At 36.0% G+C, this 20,768-nt stretch overlaps 1 protein-coding gene across 2 annotated transcripts in view; it reads right to left on the reverse strand.

Annotated features, from left to right (window-relative positions):
• Positions 1–654: 654 nt before the first annotated feature.
• Positions 655–20,768, reverse strand: part of mapkap1 (MAPK associated protein 1) — a 39,046-nt gene continuing 18,932 nt past the window's right edge. For both annotated transcript variants that reach the window (XM_082171123.1, XM_082171122.1), the window contains 6 exons: positions 18,484–18,593; positions 10,043–10,150; positions 8,596–8,736; positions 6,535–6,672; positions 3,293–3,390; positions 655–2,237 (listed from right to left, as the gene is read on the reverse strand). In XM_082171123.1, coding sequence (XP_082027249.1) covers positions 2,115–2,237; positions 3,293–3,390; positions 6,535–6,672; positions 8,596–8,736; positions 10,043–10,150; positions 18,484–18,593 — 718 coding nt within the window. In that variant the 3' untranslated portion in view covers positions 655–2,114. The remainder of the gene's footprint in view (positions 2,238–3,292; positions 3,391–6,534; positions 6,673–8,595; positions 8,737–10,042; positions 10,151–18,483; positions 18,594–20,768) is intronic.

Raw genomic sequence — 20,768 nt, forward strand, 5'->3', positions numbered from 1 at the left:
ATATTCCTCATTTAAATCATTCATACGCAGAATAAAGGGGCGGGGCCTATTTGAGTTCGGGCCTGTTTACACAACACCGGCGTTTTGGGCGGCTGAAAACGGTCTCCGTGTTAAGAGTAAAAACGCGAATCTCTAACGACAATGACGTCAAGCAAATGCGTATTACATGTTCAGTCTATAGTGCTTCATCGCCATCTAATGGCCTGGCAGCAGAACACAGCGTTTTCAGTTGTTTTTGCGGATCCGTGTGAATGGGAATGCGGATCTGTACATGGAAAACTTAAAATAAAAAATGTCTCCGTTTTAAGCATATCGTTGTCCTGTAAACGTTAGTTAGTAGTGTGTTGAAACTCACGTGGAGGGGCAAGACATTTCCCAAACAAGCTCGAAGTGGTTGACCAATCACAACACACGGATCCAGCCGACCAATCAGAGCACACTGTGCTTTATGGAAGGAGGGGCTTCAGAGAGACAGGAACTAAACAGAGGCGTTACTGGCAGACTGGGAAGAGACGAACTGCAACAATGACAAATATGAGGAAAATAATGTGTTTTTTGAGCATTCAATCATGAAAACCCAAAGACTTTGAAAAAGGGCCTGATAGGTCCTCTTTAAATATTGAAAACACAATAAAACAACACAAGGACAAAATATATTGTAGTTCAGTCTTTAATTAGAAAATCTACTTATATACAGTATACATGTACTGTAGCAAATATTGTTGATTCCATAGGCCGCATGATAACCCCCCCAGGTCATCGTAATATTATAAATAAAGTTTTATTTGAAATGTCTATTCAGCTGTTATCCCCATCACGGGAACACACGCTCTATTTGTCCATCCGTCATCGCTGAACTGAGTATCACTCATCGCTCTCTGGCTTTGACAGACACAAAAAAAAAAGAACAAAAAAAAGAAAAGAAACAAGATCAGTCAAGACAACATGGCAGTCGGAAACCTGAGTCAGAACGTTTTGGATAGAACATACACCCTGAATCCAGTTTAACAACAGCAGCGATTGAAGTGGAGTTATAGGAAGAGTTTCCTCTCATTTGTAGAAAGAAACAGGTTGAAACGGCAGGTTTGGTGCGGAGAACGAGCCATCTCTACACACACAGATGAAATTAACCTAGTATAATAATGTTTTCTTTAACATTTATAATGAAATGTGGCAAAAACAGTCATACATTCCCATTGCAGCCCAAGAGGACAGTCCGAATAAACCAAAACATCCATCTAAAAGAGATAGAAGGCGATTGGTCTGTTATAATATATGCAATCAAAAGACACAATGCAGAGGGGAAAAACACATCACAGTAAAAAGTAGTTATTAATTTCTTATTTGATCATTAAAAATCTGTCATTCCTTAACCTACGAGCCTCCCTCTGTTGGTAAAAAGAGTTTTCCCGACGCTTAAAATCTCGAAGAACGCAGTTGTCACATTGATCTGTAGCAGGCACTAAAGTACTATGGCCAAAGAGGGTTTGTCATCAGACCCTGAATATGGTTGCTATTTACATTTTCGTTTAAAAAAAAAGAAGAAAAAAAAAAAGATCACGATCCCTTTCCCTGTCAGAGTCTGATGCGGTTTAAGTTAATATCTTTGATACATACGGGAATAGATAATACGGTTGACTTGCTCTTTCTGGCTTTTAAGGTTCCGACTGCGTTGGTTTGGTGTGCGTTTATGTACAGTTGGTTTGTAGGCAGTGGAAAGTGAGTCTTTGAAACTGACGCAAACAGCAGCAAGTTCTCGGTCCTTGGCATCCAGAGTCCAGCTGATGGTTTTGTCTGTTCTGGGCGACGGCTGTGGCTTCAAACGTTAATATAATTGTTCAATTAGATTGTTGGTTGGTTTTTCTAGTACATTCGAGTGACAGCAGAGAGCATTAGTGCTCTGATATGATTAAGGACCGTCAGTCCAGGAAAGGCCGACCTTAAGAGGCTGATTTCTCCATCCAGATGAGACAAGAACGTCTGTCTCGTTTTCATCCCATATTCTTATCCTTTTCTAAACTTCTTGGAATCCTTCTATTCTTTCTATTTTCCCATCTACCTCTTTGCCTCTGTTCACACAGGCCCGTCAGTTCTGATCGGTTTGGCCGCCAGCCCTACTGGCCCGACTTTTTGTCCTTCTGGAAACTGAAACTCGTGCGACGGTTCAGTTTGCGTTGTTTCTGTGCGAAGTAATCCGCCCTCGACGTGCTGGCACGAGACTCCAGGATGTAGTTCACCTGGGAGAGGAAGAGAAGTAACACACTTGCTGTGAAAGGGATCAAATTTATACAAATGCACAAAATTAAAAGCAAAAACACTATAGTCCCCCCATTTTATGCTATTTTAAAGGTTCTTAATTTTGTTTTGGAGTCTTCTACATTAGGTTTACAGGCATCCAAGGTCAACACGGGTCGATAAAGGATTCAGTCTCTCTAAACCCCTCCTTTCTGCTCTGATTGGTCAGATGGCTCAGTCTGCTGTGATTGGTTGAACGCATGTTGGAAACAAAACGCCCTATTACCATATCTGAATTTCAGCTCTTCCTCAGCATTTTATACACACTCATACAAACAGTAACGATGGTGTCGGATTTACAGTTTTGATTCCAGTGCGAGTCCTCATCCTTTGGAAGTGCAGAAAAGTGGATTCAAAAGTGGACATGAACAACACAAACCAAACTCTTCCAGTCTCAGCTACAGCTACAGTGTTTGAGGGCGGGGCAAAGTAGACGTCAATCACGGGCAGCCAATGAAGACCATAAACCATACATGTCAACCCTCCCGCTTTTCCCAGGATTCTCCCATATTTTACCTTGCTATCCCGCTATCATCCCGTTTAAATATTTTCCTGTATTTTTAATCTTTCTCAAATTAAAATAAAAATCCCACTGGGCACAAACCAGTTAAGCAGAAATCCCGCCCTGCAGCTAATTTCATTGGTTAAGCCAATTTGGAAAAACTGGCCATTGGAAAAACACCCCTTTCCCTTATTTTCAAATCCCAATGTTGACAGGTATGCCATAAACAGGTATTATGCAAATGTGTTGGAAACCTATGTAGGTTTGTAACAGGAAGTGAGACTGGAATTGCTCAACTCGTTTCAGAATCAATTCCTTCATTTAGGAGACAACAACTTTATTTGTCATGTACTTTGATCGTTAAACCTTTGCAGACCTTTTTTACATTCAGAAACATCTATAATACACACTGTACGAAAGGTAACATTTGAAAAAGCATAATGGGGCACTAACTTTACAAGATACAAAAATATGAAGTCTCAGTTTGAACCCTACCTTGAGCACAATCTCATTGACAGTAGCAGCATCACACTCGAAGTACAGGGCTTTGTAGTCGTGGTTGCTTAGATATGTGAGCTTAAATATTGCATGACCTACAAAGAAAGCATAAAAATCGTCTTACATCCAGGAAAGAAGAAAGAGACACAGAACATGATTGGGGATGCAACTTCCAAATGACCACCATGGTTTAACACACAGAGAGCATGTGAGCTAATCTACATTTGGGACATCCATACATTTTTTTGTGAATATATTTTAAAATATCATTTATTCCTGTGATTTTCAGCATCATTACTCCAGTCTTCAGTGTCACATGATCCTTCAGAAATCATTCTAATATGATGATTTGCTGCTTAAGAAACATTTCTGATTATTATCAATATTTAAAACAGTTGTGCTGCTTAATTTTTTTTGTGGGAATATTTGGTGGGTTTTTAGATGAAAAGAAAGTTCAATTATTTGGAATAGAATTTTTTTGTAACATTATAAATGTCGGTCACTTTTGATCAATTCAATGCATCCTTGATGAATAAACCATTTACTGACAAACAAGAGCCTGACTGAAGGTATTGTTGGGTGCATAACAAACTGAATTAAATATGACCGTGTTAAACATAAATTAAGATGTTGGCTTTGGCATCTCGGAATATGAACACAGGACACATAATAAAATAAATGGCCCTGCTCCAAAAACAAAACGCATTTCCAAGCGTAGTCGGAACATCCGTGAGCAGACTTCAGCAATCTGTCTTCACTTCATCAATCACTGTTAGCAGCACGCGTCTGGAGAGCTGCGATCGTGTCCCTGTCATATCCGCTGAGAAGAGATGTCTGCATCACTTTCCAATGCAAACCTTACAGAAAGGCTGCATAAATAGATTTAGTTCTCTGTAACGGAGTTCCCTGTAAGTGTAATGCAATATAAATCCCTTGGTGAGTTTGCAGTGCCACAACTAGCCTATATCTGTCAGTCGGCAGTGATGTGGGGACATCAAAAGAGTTTATACATAAACCAGAGGCCTTTTCTCTGAGGAGGCGAGAGCGTTTTAGTGTTTTTGGCAACACTTTACAATAAGGTCTCGTCATTAGGAAATGCAATGACTAACAATCAGCAACATATTTGTACAGCATTTATGAACCTTTGTTAATGTTACTTAATAAAAATATTCATGCTAGTTCATTAATATTAAAAGATACAACTTTTAATATATATATATATATATATATATATATATATATATATATATATATATATATATATGAAGAGTTCAGATGCAAAAGCCTCTAAATGCCATTTGAAATTTTCTTATAGAATGATCATTTTTATCAAGCTTGTATATTTAAGTTCAGTAATTTCACTTTAATGATAATTAATAGATAATCTTCATTGCCATTTAAGTGAAATTATTGATTTTAAGTATACGAGCTTGATAAAAATGATCATTCTATAAGAAAATTTCAAATGGCATTTAGAGGCTTTTGCATCTGAACTCTTCATATATATATATATATATATATATATATATATATATATATATATATATATATATATATATATATACTACTGTTCAAAAGTTTGGGGTCAGTAAGATTTTTAATGTTTTTATAAGAAGTCTCTTCTGCTCAACAAGGCTGCATTTATTTGATTAAAAATACAAACAAAAACAGTCATATTGTGAAATATTATTCCAGTTTAAAACAGCTGTTTTCTATGTGAATATACAGTCAAGTGTAATTTATTCCTGTGATCAAAGCTGAATTTTCAGCATCATTACTCCAGTCTTCAGTGTCACATGATCCTTCAGAAATCATTCTAATATGATGATTTGATGCTCAAGAAACATTCATTATTATTATCAATGTTGAAAACATTTTTTTCTAAATTCTTTGATGAATAGAAAGTTCAAAAGAACAGCATTTATTTCAAATAGAATATTTTCTAACATTATAAATGTCTTTAATGTAACTTTTGATCAGTTTAACTCATCCTTGATGAATAAAAGTATTGATTTATTTTATTTATTTCCCCCAAAAATAAAAATAAAATTCTTACTGACCCCAAACTTTTGAACGGTCGTGTTTAATGTTACAAAAGCTTTAGATTTCAGATAAATGCTGTTTTTTGAACTTTCTATTCATCATAGCATCATGAAATAAAAATGTTAAAAAAAAAATTCAACATTGATAATAATCATAAATGTTTCTTGAGCAGCAAATCATCATATTAGAATGATTTCTGAAGGATCATGTGACACTGAAGACTGGAGTAATGATGCTGAAAATTCAGCTTTGATCACAGGAATAAATTACACTTGACTGTATATTCACATAGAAAACTGGAATAATATTTCACAATATTACTGTTTTTGTTTGTATTTTTAATCAAATAAATGCAGCCTTGGTGAGCAGAAGATACTTCTTTTAAAAACATTAAAAATCTTACTGACCCCAAACCTTTGAACCTTTGCTAGCGTGTATGTATGTATGTATATATATATATATATATATATATATATATATATATATATATATATATATATATATATATATATATATATATATATATAAATATATATATAAATATTATACTTAATAATGTATTAGTACATTTTGAGATTAAATTAGCTAAGATCAAAGAATGCTGTAGAAGTATTGCTCATAGTTCATGTTAACTAATGTTAACAATTGAAACCTTATTGTAAATTTTTTACCATTACTTTAGTGAATTACAAAATAATACTTACAAAATACATAAAGTACACTTTGTTTTACCCCATTTTTAATAAATGTATCTACTACTGTTCAAAACTTTTTTTAGAAATTAATACTTTAAATTAATGCAGCACAACTGTTTGTAACATTGATAATAATCAGAACTGTTTCTTGAGCAGCAAATCATCATATTAAGATGATTTCTGAAAGATCATGTGACACTGAAGACTGGAGTAAGGATGCTGAAAATTCAGCTTTGATCACAGGAATAAATTACATTTTAACATTCACATTCACATAAAGTTATTGTAAACTTTAAAAAATATTTCACATAATTTTTACTGTATTTTATGATCAAATAAATGCAGCCTTGATGAGCAGAAGAGACTTCTTTCAAAAACAAAGTCTTACTGATCCCACAATCTTTGCATGGTGGTATAAATAAAATAAAATAAAATAAAATAAAAAAGATTTGATGCAGAACTAGTTATATATTCCTTTACTAAAGTATGAGCAGAACTGACTTGGACTCTTCTCCTCCACCAGGTCGCAGGCACACAGCAGATCCGAGTCTATGGAGATCGGCTTCTGTCGGATCCAGAACTTCGTGCTTGTCTTCTGATTGGTGACAGGGTCGATCTCTACCTTTTCACCAGAAACTCCTGAAAAAGTGGGAAGGCTTTATCATAAAAATCACTTTGGAAACCATAACTGTCAACTTTTATCTAAAGGGTTAACAAAAGAATGGCATCCAGGTTTTAAAGATTAACAGGTGTGTGAATTTATTTCCCCTGTTATTTAAATAAGAATGGAGACCCGAAGCAGGCTGAAACTGTGTGTGTGTGTGTGTGTGTGTGTGTGTGTGTGTGTGTGTGTGTGTGTGTGTGTGTGTGTGTGTGTGTGTGTGTGTGTGTGTGTGTGTGTGTGTGTGTGTGTGTGTGTGTGTGTGTGTGTGTGTGAGAGAGAGAGAGGGGTCTGGAATATTATTACAGGTCTATCTCACAAGCACACACAAAGTCCATCCATAATGGATGTGACAGCTGTCCATCATTCACATGACATGAAAAACAGCATGCAAACATCAGTGTGTCAGAAAAAAAATTCCAGTCTGCCAATCAAACTGAAATTCCAAAAAAGATTCCACAACTTCCAGTGCCTGCAGCGCTGCTGTAATTGGGATGGAGCTGGGACTGTAGCAACTGTCAAGTGTGCTGGAATATTTTCTTGTGTTTTCACAAAACAGAGCTGTGTTTGATCTGAAGACCCTCAGCCAAACTTTTGTTCATGCGTGGAGTTGCACATTTTAAGAGTTGGAGAAACTGAGAAGTCAGGAGAAGCGAGAGAGAACTGGACAGACTTTTGTTACAGGAATTTTTCGGTGTTAGCATTTTGTGCCGTACTAAACTAAACCATATGAATAACTTACTTATAGTTTTTATATATTATACTACATTATATTATTTTGTTTAATGGGATACTCCACTTTAAAATGAAAATTCTGTCATCATAAACTCACCCTCATGTTGTTTCAAACCTGTGTGAATTTCTTTCTTCTGCTGAACAGAAAGGAAGATATTTAGAAGAATGTCAGTAACCAGACAGTTTCTGGGTCCCATTGACTTCCATAGTAGGAAAAAATATATACTATGGAAGTCAATGGTATCTAAAACTGTCTGGTTACTGACATTCTTCTAAATATCTTCCTTTCTGTTCAGCAGAAGAAAGAAATTCACACAGGTTTGAAACAACAGGAGGGTGAGTTTATGATGACAGAATTTTCATTTTAAAGTGGAGTATCCCATTAACACTACAGTATATATTTATGATTAAAAGAAAATTTCAGAATGGCATGTTAACATTTTATTGTATATAATATCATACTTTCCTACTATACTATTAGAATAACAATACTATTACATACTATTATAATATGCTTCTACACTATATTATGCCATTTCTAACTTCTATATTTCACTACAGTAGGGTTGGGTATCGTTTGAATTTTGCACAAATTGCACAAAGAAATACACTGAACAAAGATATGATTTAAGATTTTCAGGTACAGAAATTAATCAAATGTAAAATAACACTGCACTTCATGAATCAAATATACAATATATAGTTACAAAAGTTATTCAGTCAATAACTTTTGTTGTTTAATGCTATTATAGAGACAGCAGCAGAAATATTAGGCTGCTGTCACTTTAAGAGCTGCATGGATCAACTGTTTACGTTCACTTAAGACATAACCGAATGTGTTCATGAGGATATTTTTACATATTTTTGTGTGTAATTGTTCAATATTATGCACCATTCAGTATGAGTGGTGGCTTTCTGTGTGCATATTTTCGATGTGTGTGCAGCACAGAAAACAACACTCGGGTCTTCTTGCGCTACAATGATTTAAAGTCATATTAAAATGCACAAAAAGGAATCGATAAGGAATCAAATTTTAATTATCCGATTCCAAATTTTCGATTCCCAACCGAACACTACAGTACCCGATTTTGTCCCACTGAAACTGAAGAGAAAACTCTTGGGTTGGTCTGTGTATTGGCAGAAGTAGAGCCTAGTGTAATCTGTACCTAGCTGTACATCTGTGGTGAAGCGGAGCTTGTGGATCATGCTGATCTTGAAGGACTTGTAGTGGTGACTGCTCAACATGTCCTGTACCGTAGTGATGTCTATAGGCGGGTCCTCCTCCGAGCTTTCCTCGCCTCGAGAACCTACAGATGAAAGCAGGAGGTGATGGAGAAAGAGATGCTGTTTAGGTGTGCATTTTGCGCACTATACATTTAAAGTTGCTGTTGTTTTTCAACAGTGAATGTGATCAATAAAGTGCATCTATTCATCTCAATAAAGGAAAAACTCTTCCTGAAATGTTTTAAAGGGGTTCTATTATGCTTTTTCCACCCACATTTTTAATGTTTTTTAGTGTGTAATGTTGCTGTTTGAGTTTGAAAATGGTCTACACAGTAACAAAGCACAAAGTCCCTCCAGCGGGAGTTATTCTCTATATCAGTGTCACTGTTTCTGAACTCCTGAAACGCCTCCATTGTAGTCTTGAGTTTTCTTCAGGGAATGAACACATCACAATATTCCTCATTTAAATAATTCCCACCCAAGGCATACGCAAAATAAAGGGGCGGGGCCTGGTTGAGTTAGTTAGTAGTGTGTTGAAACTGGCAGTTGTGGTGAGGGGTTTCACACGTTCGAAGTGGTTGACCAATCACAACACACTGACCCAGCCGACCAATCAGAGCACACTGTGCTTTTCGAAAGGAGGGGCTTCATAGATACATGAACTAAACAGGGGTGCGTTTCCAAAAAGCATCGTTGGCCAACTATGTTCGCAAGTTCCATTGTTATCAGTATAGTTCAACGAGTCAGTGTTTTCGAAACACATCGTTCCAACGAACATTCGCAAACATCATCGCAAAATTGTGTGTTTGGAACGACAGATCTCGACCTGTGGTTAGAAGCAGAGTTTCTAGATTGCATGACATGTGGACTTAATAAATCCTTATCTTGAGCTAAAAAAGCAAGCTGACATTCAGTACAACCTGTGTCTTTAATTTAGAAAATGTCTTTTACATCTTTTAGTTTGTCAAGAGATTTAAAGCACCGTTTCTGAAGAGTGCGCATGTGTGAACGTGCTCGACTACGTAAGACCTAGCCTATGATTGAATCTGGAAATAAAGCAAAATAACTGAGAAAAATGAGAAATAGTCCTCAAATGCCATGTCTGTAATTTATATCAAAACATCTAGCGTTAATTCGAACAATTTCATTAAAAGAAGGTATTACTCCACCACCTGCGTCACATCATTAACCAACGTGGTTGAACGACCACGTGGAGAATATGGGAAAAATAATGTGTTTTTGAACATTCAATCATGAAAACCCCAAAAACAAAATCAAGACTTCATAAAACGGCATAATAGGCCCCCTTTAAAATGCTTCATGAGTGTGCAGTGTTTAAAGATCATGTGTTGCAATGGAAGGAGCATCAAGAATGTCAACAAAACTCACTGTTTTCTCGGACCAAGCAGAACTCCAGCGTTCCCTGGCTCTCCAGCGTACTGTCCAAATCCACCGCCACATTTGGTTCTGTTTGCTTCTCTAGTCGATACATGGGACCTAAAACACATTATTTACATTTTATTACATTATTTAGCGTTTGATTTGAGCTGTTAAGAGTTTGGTTTAGTTGAATGTGGTTGAACTTGGCTCACGTGATCTACAAAATTCATTGTACTGGTTGATCTGAAAGCTCATTACATGCAAAATAATATATTCAAAGATCACGTGTTTATTCCATTAAGCCTGACTCTTTACTTGTTGCAGCTACATAAGCAGACCATATACATTTGTTTGTTTTATCGGATTAAAATTTTAATCAATCAAATATGTCGATTCTGAAAGACTTTTACACTCGGATGGGAAACAACTGCACATAGCATCATCAAAAATGAGTCCATGCCTTATTGTAACAAACATTACAATTAATGTATAAACGTTATAAAATGTACAGCAGCACAAGTTGCAGTCAGAATTGAATGTGATGCGATAAAGACAAAAAGCATCTCCTTATATTGCATTGTTCTTGATGCAACTGACCTAGACTGATTCACAAACAAATGACTCTTACGAAGCAGTTCTTTTAATGAATCAGTCAAATAGACTCACGGTTATCTGAACGAATCAGAATTACTTACTGAATCAGTTACTGAATTAACAGCTGAGTTGATGTTTACAATTTAAACAATCAATATTTTTAAACATGTACATTACAGTTCAAAGGCTTAGAACAAAGTAATCAGGTAATCAGTAAACATTGATAATCAGAAAAGTTTCATGAGCAGCAAATGAATGATTTCTGAAGGATCATGTGACACTGAAGACTGGAGTAATGATGCTGAAAATTCAGCTTTGATCACAGGAATACATTACATGTTGACATATATTCAGATAGAAAATAGTTATTTTACATTGTAATAATATTTCACAATATTATTGTGATTTTTGATCAAATAAATGTCGCCTTGGTGAGCAGAAGAGACCTCTTTCAAAAACATTAAAACCCCAAATATTTCAACAGTTAGAATCACAAAGACACACAATGAAACTTGGTTTATCTCAAGTACTCTGTAGTTTCTTCTTTTTCAATACATTAATACTTTGAACCTTTGAATAGTTTAATACAATCACAAAGAGCCCTTGAGAGAGAGTAGCCATCATAAATGACTTCAGGGTGACCAGAGCAATCTCTTAGATATGGTTGTGATGGGATTCAGAGCCATTGGCTTCTCTCTTTATAACGTCGCTTGATTAATATTGCTCAGTGCAAACAATCTAATTTGACCTTTTTTGTCCAATCAGATGATATCAACCCATCTCAGACCTAATGACCGATTAACTTTGACCGATCTTCACAAACCTTTCTCAATAACTATTGCCTTGCAGGAGCAATTGATGGCTATAAAACCAAAAAAAAATGGCTTTATTGGATACTGTTTATTTCTTGTCAGAAGCCGGAAAAAATGCCCAGAGGAAGGATCAAGTCTTTACCTCGTTTTTTTGCCAGAAAAAAAAAAAAACAATACAGAGAAGCTGCCAATCTAAATAGGGCAAACACTCAAGGCGATATTTACCCTTTTGCAAATACCATGGTTTTCCAAAATGTCACCAGAGCCTCCGAAAGCTTACGACCTCTACGGAGAAAGAAATATGTTCACGACACCCTCCAGCACAATGCGAGATATATCAGAACACAAACGAAGTGAATCAATTCTATACAACACTCCAGTTCTGGACTTGACGTGCAAGAATCGGACTAGTTGAGTATACGTGGGAGAAGCGGAGACAGTGTCTCTCTGAATCTAAGGGAGAAAATGTGAAATCCCTGAAACCGCTGTGACACTGAAGAGCAAGAGACTGTGACTAATTCAGAAACACACAATCTGACCTTTTACGACCTTTCCTGCGACCCTGCGCTGATCTCAATGAGCGGAGAGGTTGCTTTTTATCCATTTTATTCTCCGGCAGGTGAAAACTGTAAGTCTGATCACTTAGTAAAAGCAACAGCACATGACAAATCATTTTGAAATAAGGCATTACAGTGCATTAGCCAACTGTAGGGTGACTGAATCTAGATATTATACCATTCAAAGCTTTAGGGGTCGGCATATGTTTTTGAAAGTCCCGTCTGCTCATCAAGGCTTCGTTTATTTTATAAAAAATAAGGATCACAAGATTTGATCAATTCTGTGATCAAAGCTGAATTTTCAGTGTCATTACTCATTATTTCTTCAGTGTCACATGATCCTTCAGAAATCATTCTAATATGATGATTTGATGCTCAAGAAACATTTATGATTATCAATGTTGAAAACAGTTCATATTTTTCTGGAAACCATGATAACATTTTTCCAGAATTCTTTGATAAGCAAAAGAACAGCATTTATTTAAAAAAAAAACTGAAATGTTCACTGTCACTTTATATCACTTTAATGTGCCCGTTCTGAATAAATGCATTCATTTTATTAAAAAATACAAATAAATACAAAATCTTACGGAGCCCAAACTTTTGACCGGTATTGTATATGGCAATAATATACGGTAATACATTTAAATAGAATTCAACTGATATGCAGTCACAGGTGTGTGTATATATCAAAGGTTTCACCGATCAGGTTTCAGAGCTGTTTTATAATGAATCTTTAATAATCGGAAACCAGATGTGCTGTGTGGAGCTCCAAATCCAATCATTTTTTGTGCATGTGCGTCATTAAAATATCAAGCCAAGAACTAAATAAGACAGCTGATGCTAAATACTTACAAATCCACACAAATACAGCATCTGCTGAAAATGTTCAGCTTTGTATTACGTCTCACTGCATTCCCCCTAAGCACATAAAGCATAACAGTCACGGTCTTTCTCTTTCGTCTGAGCTCATCTGTAGTTCACACACAGGCACACCGACCCCGAACCGCAGCCGTCGCCGCCTCCCAAATGTCACCAACATTTACCCTGATAAGCCTCATAGGAGGCATTCAGTCGCGCTTATCTCCCCCAACAGACCCACCGAGCTTTACAAACCCTGAGCCGCTCATAAAACTAGTCATATTTTACAGTGCGCACCCTTCCTAGTGTCCACACGCCTACCATTATATATATTCACTCAGTTTAACGATCGATGGATGGATGGATGGATGGATGGATGGATGGATGGATGGATGGATGGATGGATGGATGGATGGATGGATGGATGGATGGATGGATGGATGGATGGATGGATGGATGGATGGATGGATGGATGGATGGATGGATGGATGGATGGATGGATGGATGGATGGATGGATGGATGGATGGATGGATGGATGGATGGATGGATGGATGGATGGATGGATGGATGGATGGAACGATTAAGGATGGATGGAACGATTAAGGATGGATGGAACGATTAAGGATGAAAGATAGATAGAATGATTAATGATAGATAGAACGATAGAAAGATAAACAATAGATAGAACAATATAGACAAATGGATAGATTGAACGATGGAACGATTGATAGACAGATATATACGATGGATGGATGGATGGATGGATGGATGGATGGATGGATGGATGGATGGATGGATGGATGGATGGATGGATGGATGGATGGATGGATGGATGGATGGATGGATGGATGGATGGATGGATGGATGGATGGATGGATGGATGGATGGATGGATGGATGGATGGATGGATGGATGGATGGAACGATTAAGGATGGATGGAACGATTAAGGATGGATAGAAAGATAGATAGAATGATTAATGATAGATAGAACGATAGATAGAACGATAGAAAGATAAACAATAGATAGAACAATATAGACAAATGGATAGATTGAACGATGGAACGATTGATAGACAGATATATACAGTATATGGATGGATGGATGGATGGATGGATGGATGGATGGATGGATGGATGGATGGATGGATGGATGGATGGATGGATGGATGGATGGATGGATGGATGGATGGATGGATGGATGGATGGATGGATGGATGGATGGATGGATGGATGGATGGATGGATGGAACGATGGATGGATTGAACGGTGGATGGATTGAACGGTGGATGGATTGAACGGTGGAACGATTGATAGACAGATAGATATATATGTGGATGGATGGATGATGGATGGAACGATTAATGATAGATAGAACGATTAATGATAGATAGAAAGATAGATAGAATGATTAATGATAGATAGAACTATAGAAAGATAAACAATAGATAGAACAATATAGACAAATGGATAGATTGAACGATGGAACGATTGATAGACAGATATGTGGATGGATGGAGGATGGATGGATGGATGGATGGAACGATTAATGATAGATAGAACAATAGATAGATCTATCTATTTATCTACAGTAAGGCAGATGGTTTGTTCAAATACAGGTATTAAATAAAAGGTTAATAAATTAATATATAATGGGAAGAAAACAATCACTCAGTAAACGAGTGAGCAGCGGGTGCAGAAGAGAAGGCACACAGTGGACAGAAGATTGGATAGGTCTCTTGTCTCCAGCGGGTAAATAAACAATCAATACTCATCTAAATGCAGATGAGAGCACGGTCCACGCCGCCTAACGTTTCTCTTCTGGACCAACTACCCCATCACATCCACTCAAGACGTCTTCTGAGACACCATCTCGGACTAACACACAAGCCATCACCTGGCCGGGACAGGCCAATGGCTCACTGCCCACAGGGCAATTCTGAAGGTTTATTTCCAATTAAACTCCCTCTGAGGGCTCTCTTGGGTTTCTGTCCAATCAATCCGTCTCTGATGAGGCTGTACATCAAACACAAGTACTCTCAAACCACTGAAACTAAATATGCTATTATATAACTGAGTGAGTGTGGCCATCCTTTTAAGAGCTAGGAGTTTTTCTCTCTCGCTTTCTTTTTATTTTTTATTTTAAGCTGACTGAGGCATGTCTAAAATGTCACAAATCCCAAAAGAGAAACTCTGGGTTTGTTTTTATGCCCCAGAGACTTCAACCGCCCGGGAAGATTGAGTTTGCAGTCCCTCTGATACCTTTAAAAAGACAAAGAAACGCATATCTCACCAAGTCGGAACATTTATTTATCTCTTATTCTCTTAGCCTTTGTTGTTTCTAGAAAAGCTGTCAAATACTTGCTTGGTTTTGCAGAAAGAAATGGCAACGGATTGAGTTTCCAACCAAAAATAGCATCCGAAAACAATCTCACGTTAGACTATTTGTGAATTTCAAAGTGCTAAATGGTTTCAAGTGAAAGGCAAACGTCATTGTGATTGATTATCTTTTAAAATGACTACAGACAGTTTAGTTGTACTAAAATAGCATATGCTGTTGTCATATTTGAGGAAAGAAATTGAAATGTGACTATTAAAAAAAAAAAGCATGTTTAGGAGTCTATTAAATAACACCTACAAATCAAACCAAAGAAATTCATAAGATGGATTAAATATATTCAAATCACTTAAAATATGGCAAAAACAATGACAAAACCTGGATATGAGGGAATATGAGGAAACCTGGAAAAGTGTATAATATAATGTAATGTAATTTAACATAATATAATATAATGTAATTAATATATTAATAATTACGCATTTAAAATAATTACAAATATTGTCTATATATTGTATATAAATATTAAATATATCTATAAATATTGTATATAATTAAAAAATTAGGAGTTTGAGAAGAAAAGTGTTAAAGTGAATTTCTTGGATTTATACTTTAAATACTTTGTCACCATTAGGGCTGAATGAGGATTTCTATTGTGATTTATACATTTCTTCATCTGCTGTTATTATTGAAGACGTATATTTTTTAATAATAAAGATATTGCTCTATTTTTGATACTGCTTTATAATGTATTACAGCATATGAGTAAGAAAGTGGAATATTTAAGATCATATTCTTGCCGTGTTTACCCCTATGTGGATTGTTTCATATATTTTGTTTATTGAAATAATCTTTGTGTGTCTGTGTGTGTGTGTGTGTGTGTGTGTGTGTGTGTGTGTGTGTGTGTGTGTGTGTGTGTGTGTGTGTGTGTGTGTCACATGATTTGTGTTAATTGACATGTTTTTGTGTGTGTCTAATTAAGGTGTTGCAAGTTCAATAAAAAGTGGCTTGGAGCAGTTATTTTCAGTGTGCGGACATACATTTTTCATTATTGTTATTTTGTAGTCGTGCACCTGAGCCCAAGTAGTGTGCGTGGGATGTGCACACCTTTGTATTTTTGATTCTTGAAAAATGGGTGTCTTGATTCCACAAGGGTCGAGAACCCCTGCTATAGACTAGTCAATCTGGAGTGGATGAAGGCGTACATGAGCCATACTGACGAGACTGTGTGGATACACACGAGGCGAACGCGAAGACTATAGCCTCTTTAAACTGACAGCGCTCGCTCGCCCGCAGCACCCTTACTGAAGCGAAGCTCTCTCGCTGCAGGCTCTGACCTCAGTGTGTGCTAAATGCAGGAGAGATGAGGCTCCAGTGGCTCTCCACGCACCATCATTTTCTCTGCGTTTCATCCATTTTCTCTCTAATATACTTTCGTTCCCGCACCATTGCTTTCCATTCTTTATGTGCACTTCTCCATCTCCGAGTCAGTCTGTGGCTCAATCTCCTCTCCTCACCCCTCTTATCTCAGCGCTGCCCCGGCTCATCATGGCCATCAAAGGGGCGATCCGTTACCTGTGACTTTTTGTATTAAAGTCTCTGGCCTTATCAGATTCGCCCATTCGGCGATGACAAATTAGGACGGCACATTTCCACGGTTATCGGGCCAAATCACAGCAGACGGCTTCACTTGCTTTCTAAGATGAAAACTACACACACACACACAAATTCCAGTTCGACTGACAATTCAAAGGCACCATTTGCTACACTTCTTACAGCATTTATTATTTTCCCCTGAAGTACACTTTTTTTTTTGTCAAGGTTTCTTGTACCAAAACATTTCATTTTCATGCCGATATGCAAGTAAAGGCATGCGAGTTGTTATTGAGTTGAACTGTTTTTGTTAATTGACATAAAGCTGAAATTGATATTATACAGTGCACACCCTTCCTAGTGTCCACATGCCTACCATTATACAGTACAGGTCAAAAGTTTGGAAACATTACTATTTTTAATGTTTTTGAAAGAAGTTTCTTCTGCTCATCAAGCCTGCATTTATTTGATCAAAAAATAAAAATAATAATATTGTGATATATTACAATTTAAAATAATTGTAACAATTTAAATTATCATTTATTTCTGTGATGCAAAGCTGCATTTTCAGCATCATTACTCCAGTCTATCACATGATCCTTTAGAAATCATTCTAATATGATTATTCATTATCAAAGTTGGAAACAGTTCTGCTGCTTAATATTTTTTCATAACCTGTGATACTTTTTTAGGATACGTTGATGAATAAAAAGTAAAAAAAAAAAAAAAAAAAAAAATAGAAATCTTTTGTAACAACAATATACACTACTGGTCAGTAATTTGGGGTCAGTAATTTTTTTTCTTTCTTTTTTTGAAATAAATCAATACTTTTATTCAGCAAGGATGTGTTAAATTGATAAAAAGTGATAGTAAAGAAGATTTGTATTATTAGAAAAAAAAAATTTATTTTGAATAAATGCAGTTCTTTTTAACCTTTTATTCATCAAATATATTAGGCAGCAGAACTGTTTCCAACACTCATAATAAATCAGAATATTAGAATGATTTCTAAAGGATCATGTGATACTGGATGTCACATGTGACACTGAAGACTGGAGTAATGATGCTGAAAATTCAGCTTTGCGTCACAGGAATAATTTATTTTTTAAAGTATATTCAAATAGAAAACTATTATTTTAAGTTGTAATAATTTTTCACAATATTACAGTTTTTTTCTGTATTTTTGATCAAATAAACGCAGCTTTGATAAGCATTAGAGACTTCTTTCAAAAATATTAAAAAAAACTTAATGTGTCCAAACTTTTGACCTGTACTGTATATTCACTCAGTTTAACTGCTAAATGAGAAGATACCAGTGTTAAATTAATTTTAAGTTTAAAACTAATGAACAATAAATATATATTTGATGGATGGATGGATCCAAGATAAAAATGTTACAAATGGAAATGTTACATTGGCAACTAACTAAAATATAAAGTGCTAAAATTACTACAGCTAAAATGGAAATTAAAAATGATAAATATAAAGAAAAACGAATAAAAATCACAAAATTTAAATTAATTTTTAAAAATATAAAAATAAAAGCTAATTCAAAATATTAATTAATTCTAATAATAGTAATTCAATAATAGTAACATAACATTGCAGGCCATCCAAAATAGGAATATAAGCTTGAATCCAAAACATATCTATCACTTCACATTAAGTGTTGAGATGAATCTTTCAGATGTCTCACCTGATCCTTTCTGGGAGCCCTTCCTCTTTTTGAGGGCCTTCTGCAGAATATCCTTCATGGTCACTTTCAGGCTGTCCACTGGGATCAGGGAGAAACCATGAGCAGCGTTTCTGTGGGTGAGGAAGGCAAATCATCAGTCATACTGAATAACTCTTTAACGTTTGAGTTAGATGTGAGATTCCTGTCCATCAGAGCATCAACACTGAGATCATGCCCTCAGATTCTCAGGACTGAGCTTTGAGTCTCAACCAATGAGAGCATGTCATATTCAATTATATGAAAGATATCAAACCATTAGGTTCAAGATGAGTTGGACGTGATTTCGATTTTTTTTTTTTTTTTGAGGAAACTAGAACAATAGTGGTTAGAGACTATGCTTATGACCACAAAAGAATCAAAAGTGATATTGTGATCATAACATAGGATTATATTTTGGAATCATTACATCAAATGGCCAAACGAATGGCATAAAAGTGCTAAACAGTGTTATGATAACTAAAATCAAAAATATTAAGAAATCTTCACGTTAATTGAAACAAAATAAATGTTAATAGAATGTTTCTTTATTTTATTTAATTTAAATTTCAGTCTGAAAATAATAATAATAATAATAATAATAACTAAATGGACAGATTTTTTTATTACTAAAATTAACACGAAAACAGAAAATCTAAAGATAAAAACCAATTCAAAATATAAAAAAAACCACTATAATAGTATATTAATGAGACAAAAATAACACAGCTACCATTACGTCTTATTATTCGAATTATTTAATTATTGCATATTATCATAATAAACAATGACAGTGATCACGTAAAAGTAAAATGTGCGAGCCAGTGATTTCTACAGGATTTTGAACACAATTACTCTGTAATTTAATCAGCCAAGTTTCATTAACCCTTACATATTTTTTTTACATTTTCACACTTTTAGAGACATAATAACCTTTGGTTCAATAATCGAGCGAGTCATCTGAGTTGATTCAGACCAATGACTCTTGCGATCGAGTCAGACTGATTCAGCTGATTCACTAAACAGCACCACACAACTCAAGTATAAATATTAAACCAATATTTTTTTGCAGATGTACTTTGAGATTCAAGAGAATCACTCTTGCATGACAGTTTAGCAGGACTGGTGTGAGCAGTTAATGTCAGAAGAAAAGCTTGCACACAGAAAGAGAGTATTGTACTCTTAAGTGGTCGGCGAGCACATAACAGGGCCGAGGGCCAGTCCACGAGTCAAACTTTGAGCACATGGACGCATCACTGCGATAGACTACATCAACAGAACAACAACCCCAGGCCAGAAACCGGAGAGCGCACACTTTCTGGACAGTGGACTCGCTTGTCCACTTCCATTTAGCAGTCCTGACCCGTCAGCCTCGGGCCAGGGCTTCTGACAGGCTTCACGTCAGAAGAGGTCGCCGGCCCCGATGGCCCACTGAGGGCCAAGCACTGGCTCAGTTCTCGCCCAGGGTCCTGCAGTGCCACATCAGTGGTCCTCTCGTGAAGGGAGCATGCATCTGACCCAGAGAGCTCTGAACACCAGCCGACGGCTGAGAGCGGATGAATAAATCTCAAATAAATACAGACAAAAAGACAATGAAAAGTGCAAAGCAGCTGGGCCACAAATGAAACTTTTGTTTAAAAAAAACTAAATAAATAAATAAGATTATGCCACAGGCAAATGGCTGCTTATAATGAAGTTATACTACTGTTAAAAAGTTTGGAGTCAGTAGATTATTCAAGTTTTTGAAAGAAGTCTCTTATAGTCACCAATGCTGCTTTGGTTATCAAACATACAGTAAAAATGTGAAATATTATTGCAGTCTAAAATAACTGTTTTCTGTGTGGATGTATTGTGAAATGTAATTTATTCCTGTGATCAAAAGCTGAATTTTCAGCATCATTACTCCAGTCTTCAGTGTCACATGATCCTTCAAAAATCATTCTAATATGATGATTTGCTGCTCAAGAGACACTTCTTATTATCATCAATGATGAAAACAGCTGCGTTCCTTCATATTTTTGTGGAAACCAAGATCATTTTATAGGATTCTTTGATGAATTGAAAGTTCAAACGAACAGCATTAATTTGAAATAGAAATCTTTTGTAACATTATGCATGTCTTAGCTCTCACTTTTGATCAATTTAAACGCAACCTTGCTGAATACAAGCACTCATGTTTTTTAAAAGCAAAAATCATACCGACCTCAAACTTTTGAACGGTAGTGTATCTTATTTCTTTCCTCACTGGTGAAATGTTAAAGGAACAGTTC

The sequence above is a fragment of the Leuciscus leuciscus genome (genome assembly GCF_965113295.1).
Source record: "Leuciscus leuciscus genome assembly, chromosome: 5".
Lineage (NCBI taxonomy): Eukaryota > Metazoa > Chordata > Actinopteri > Cypriniformes > Leuciscidae > Leuciscus > Leuciscus leuciscus.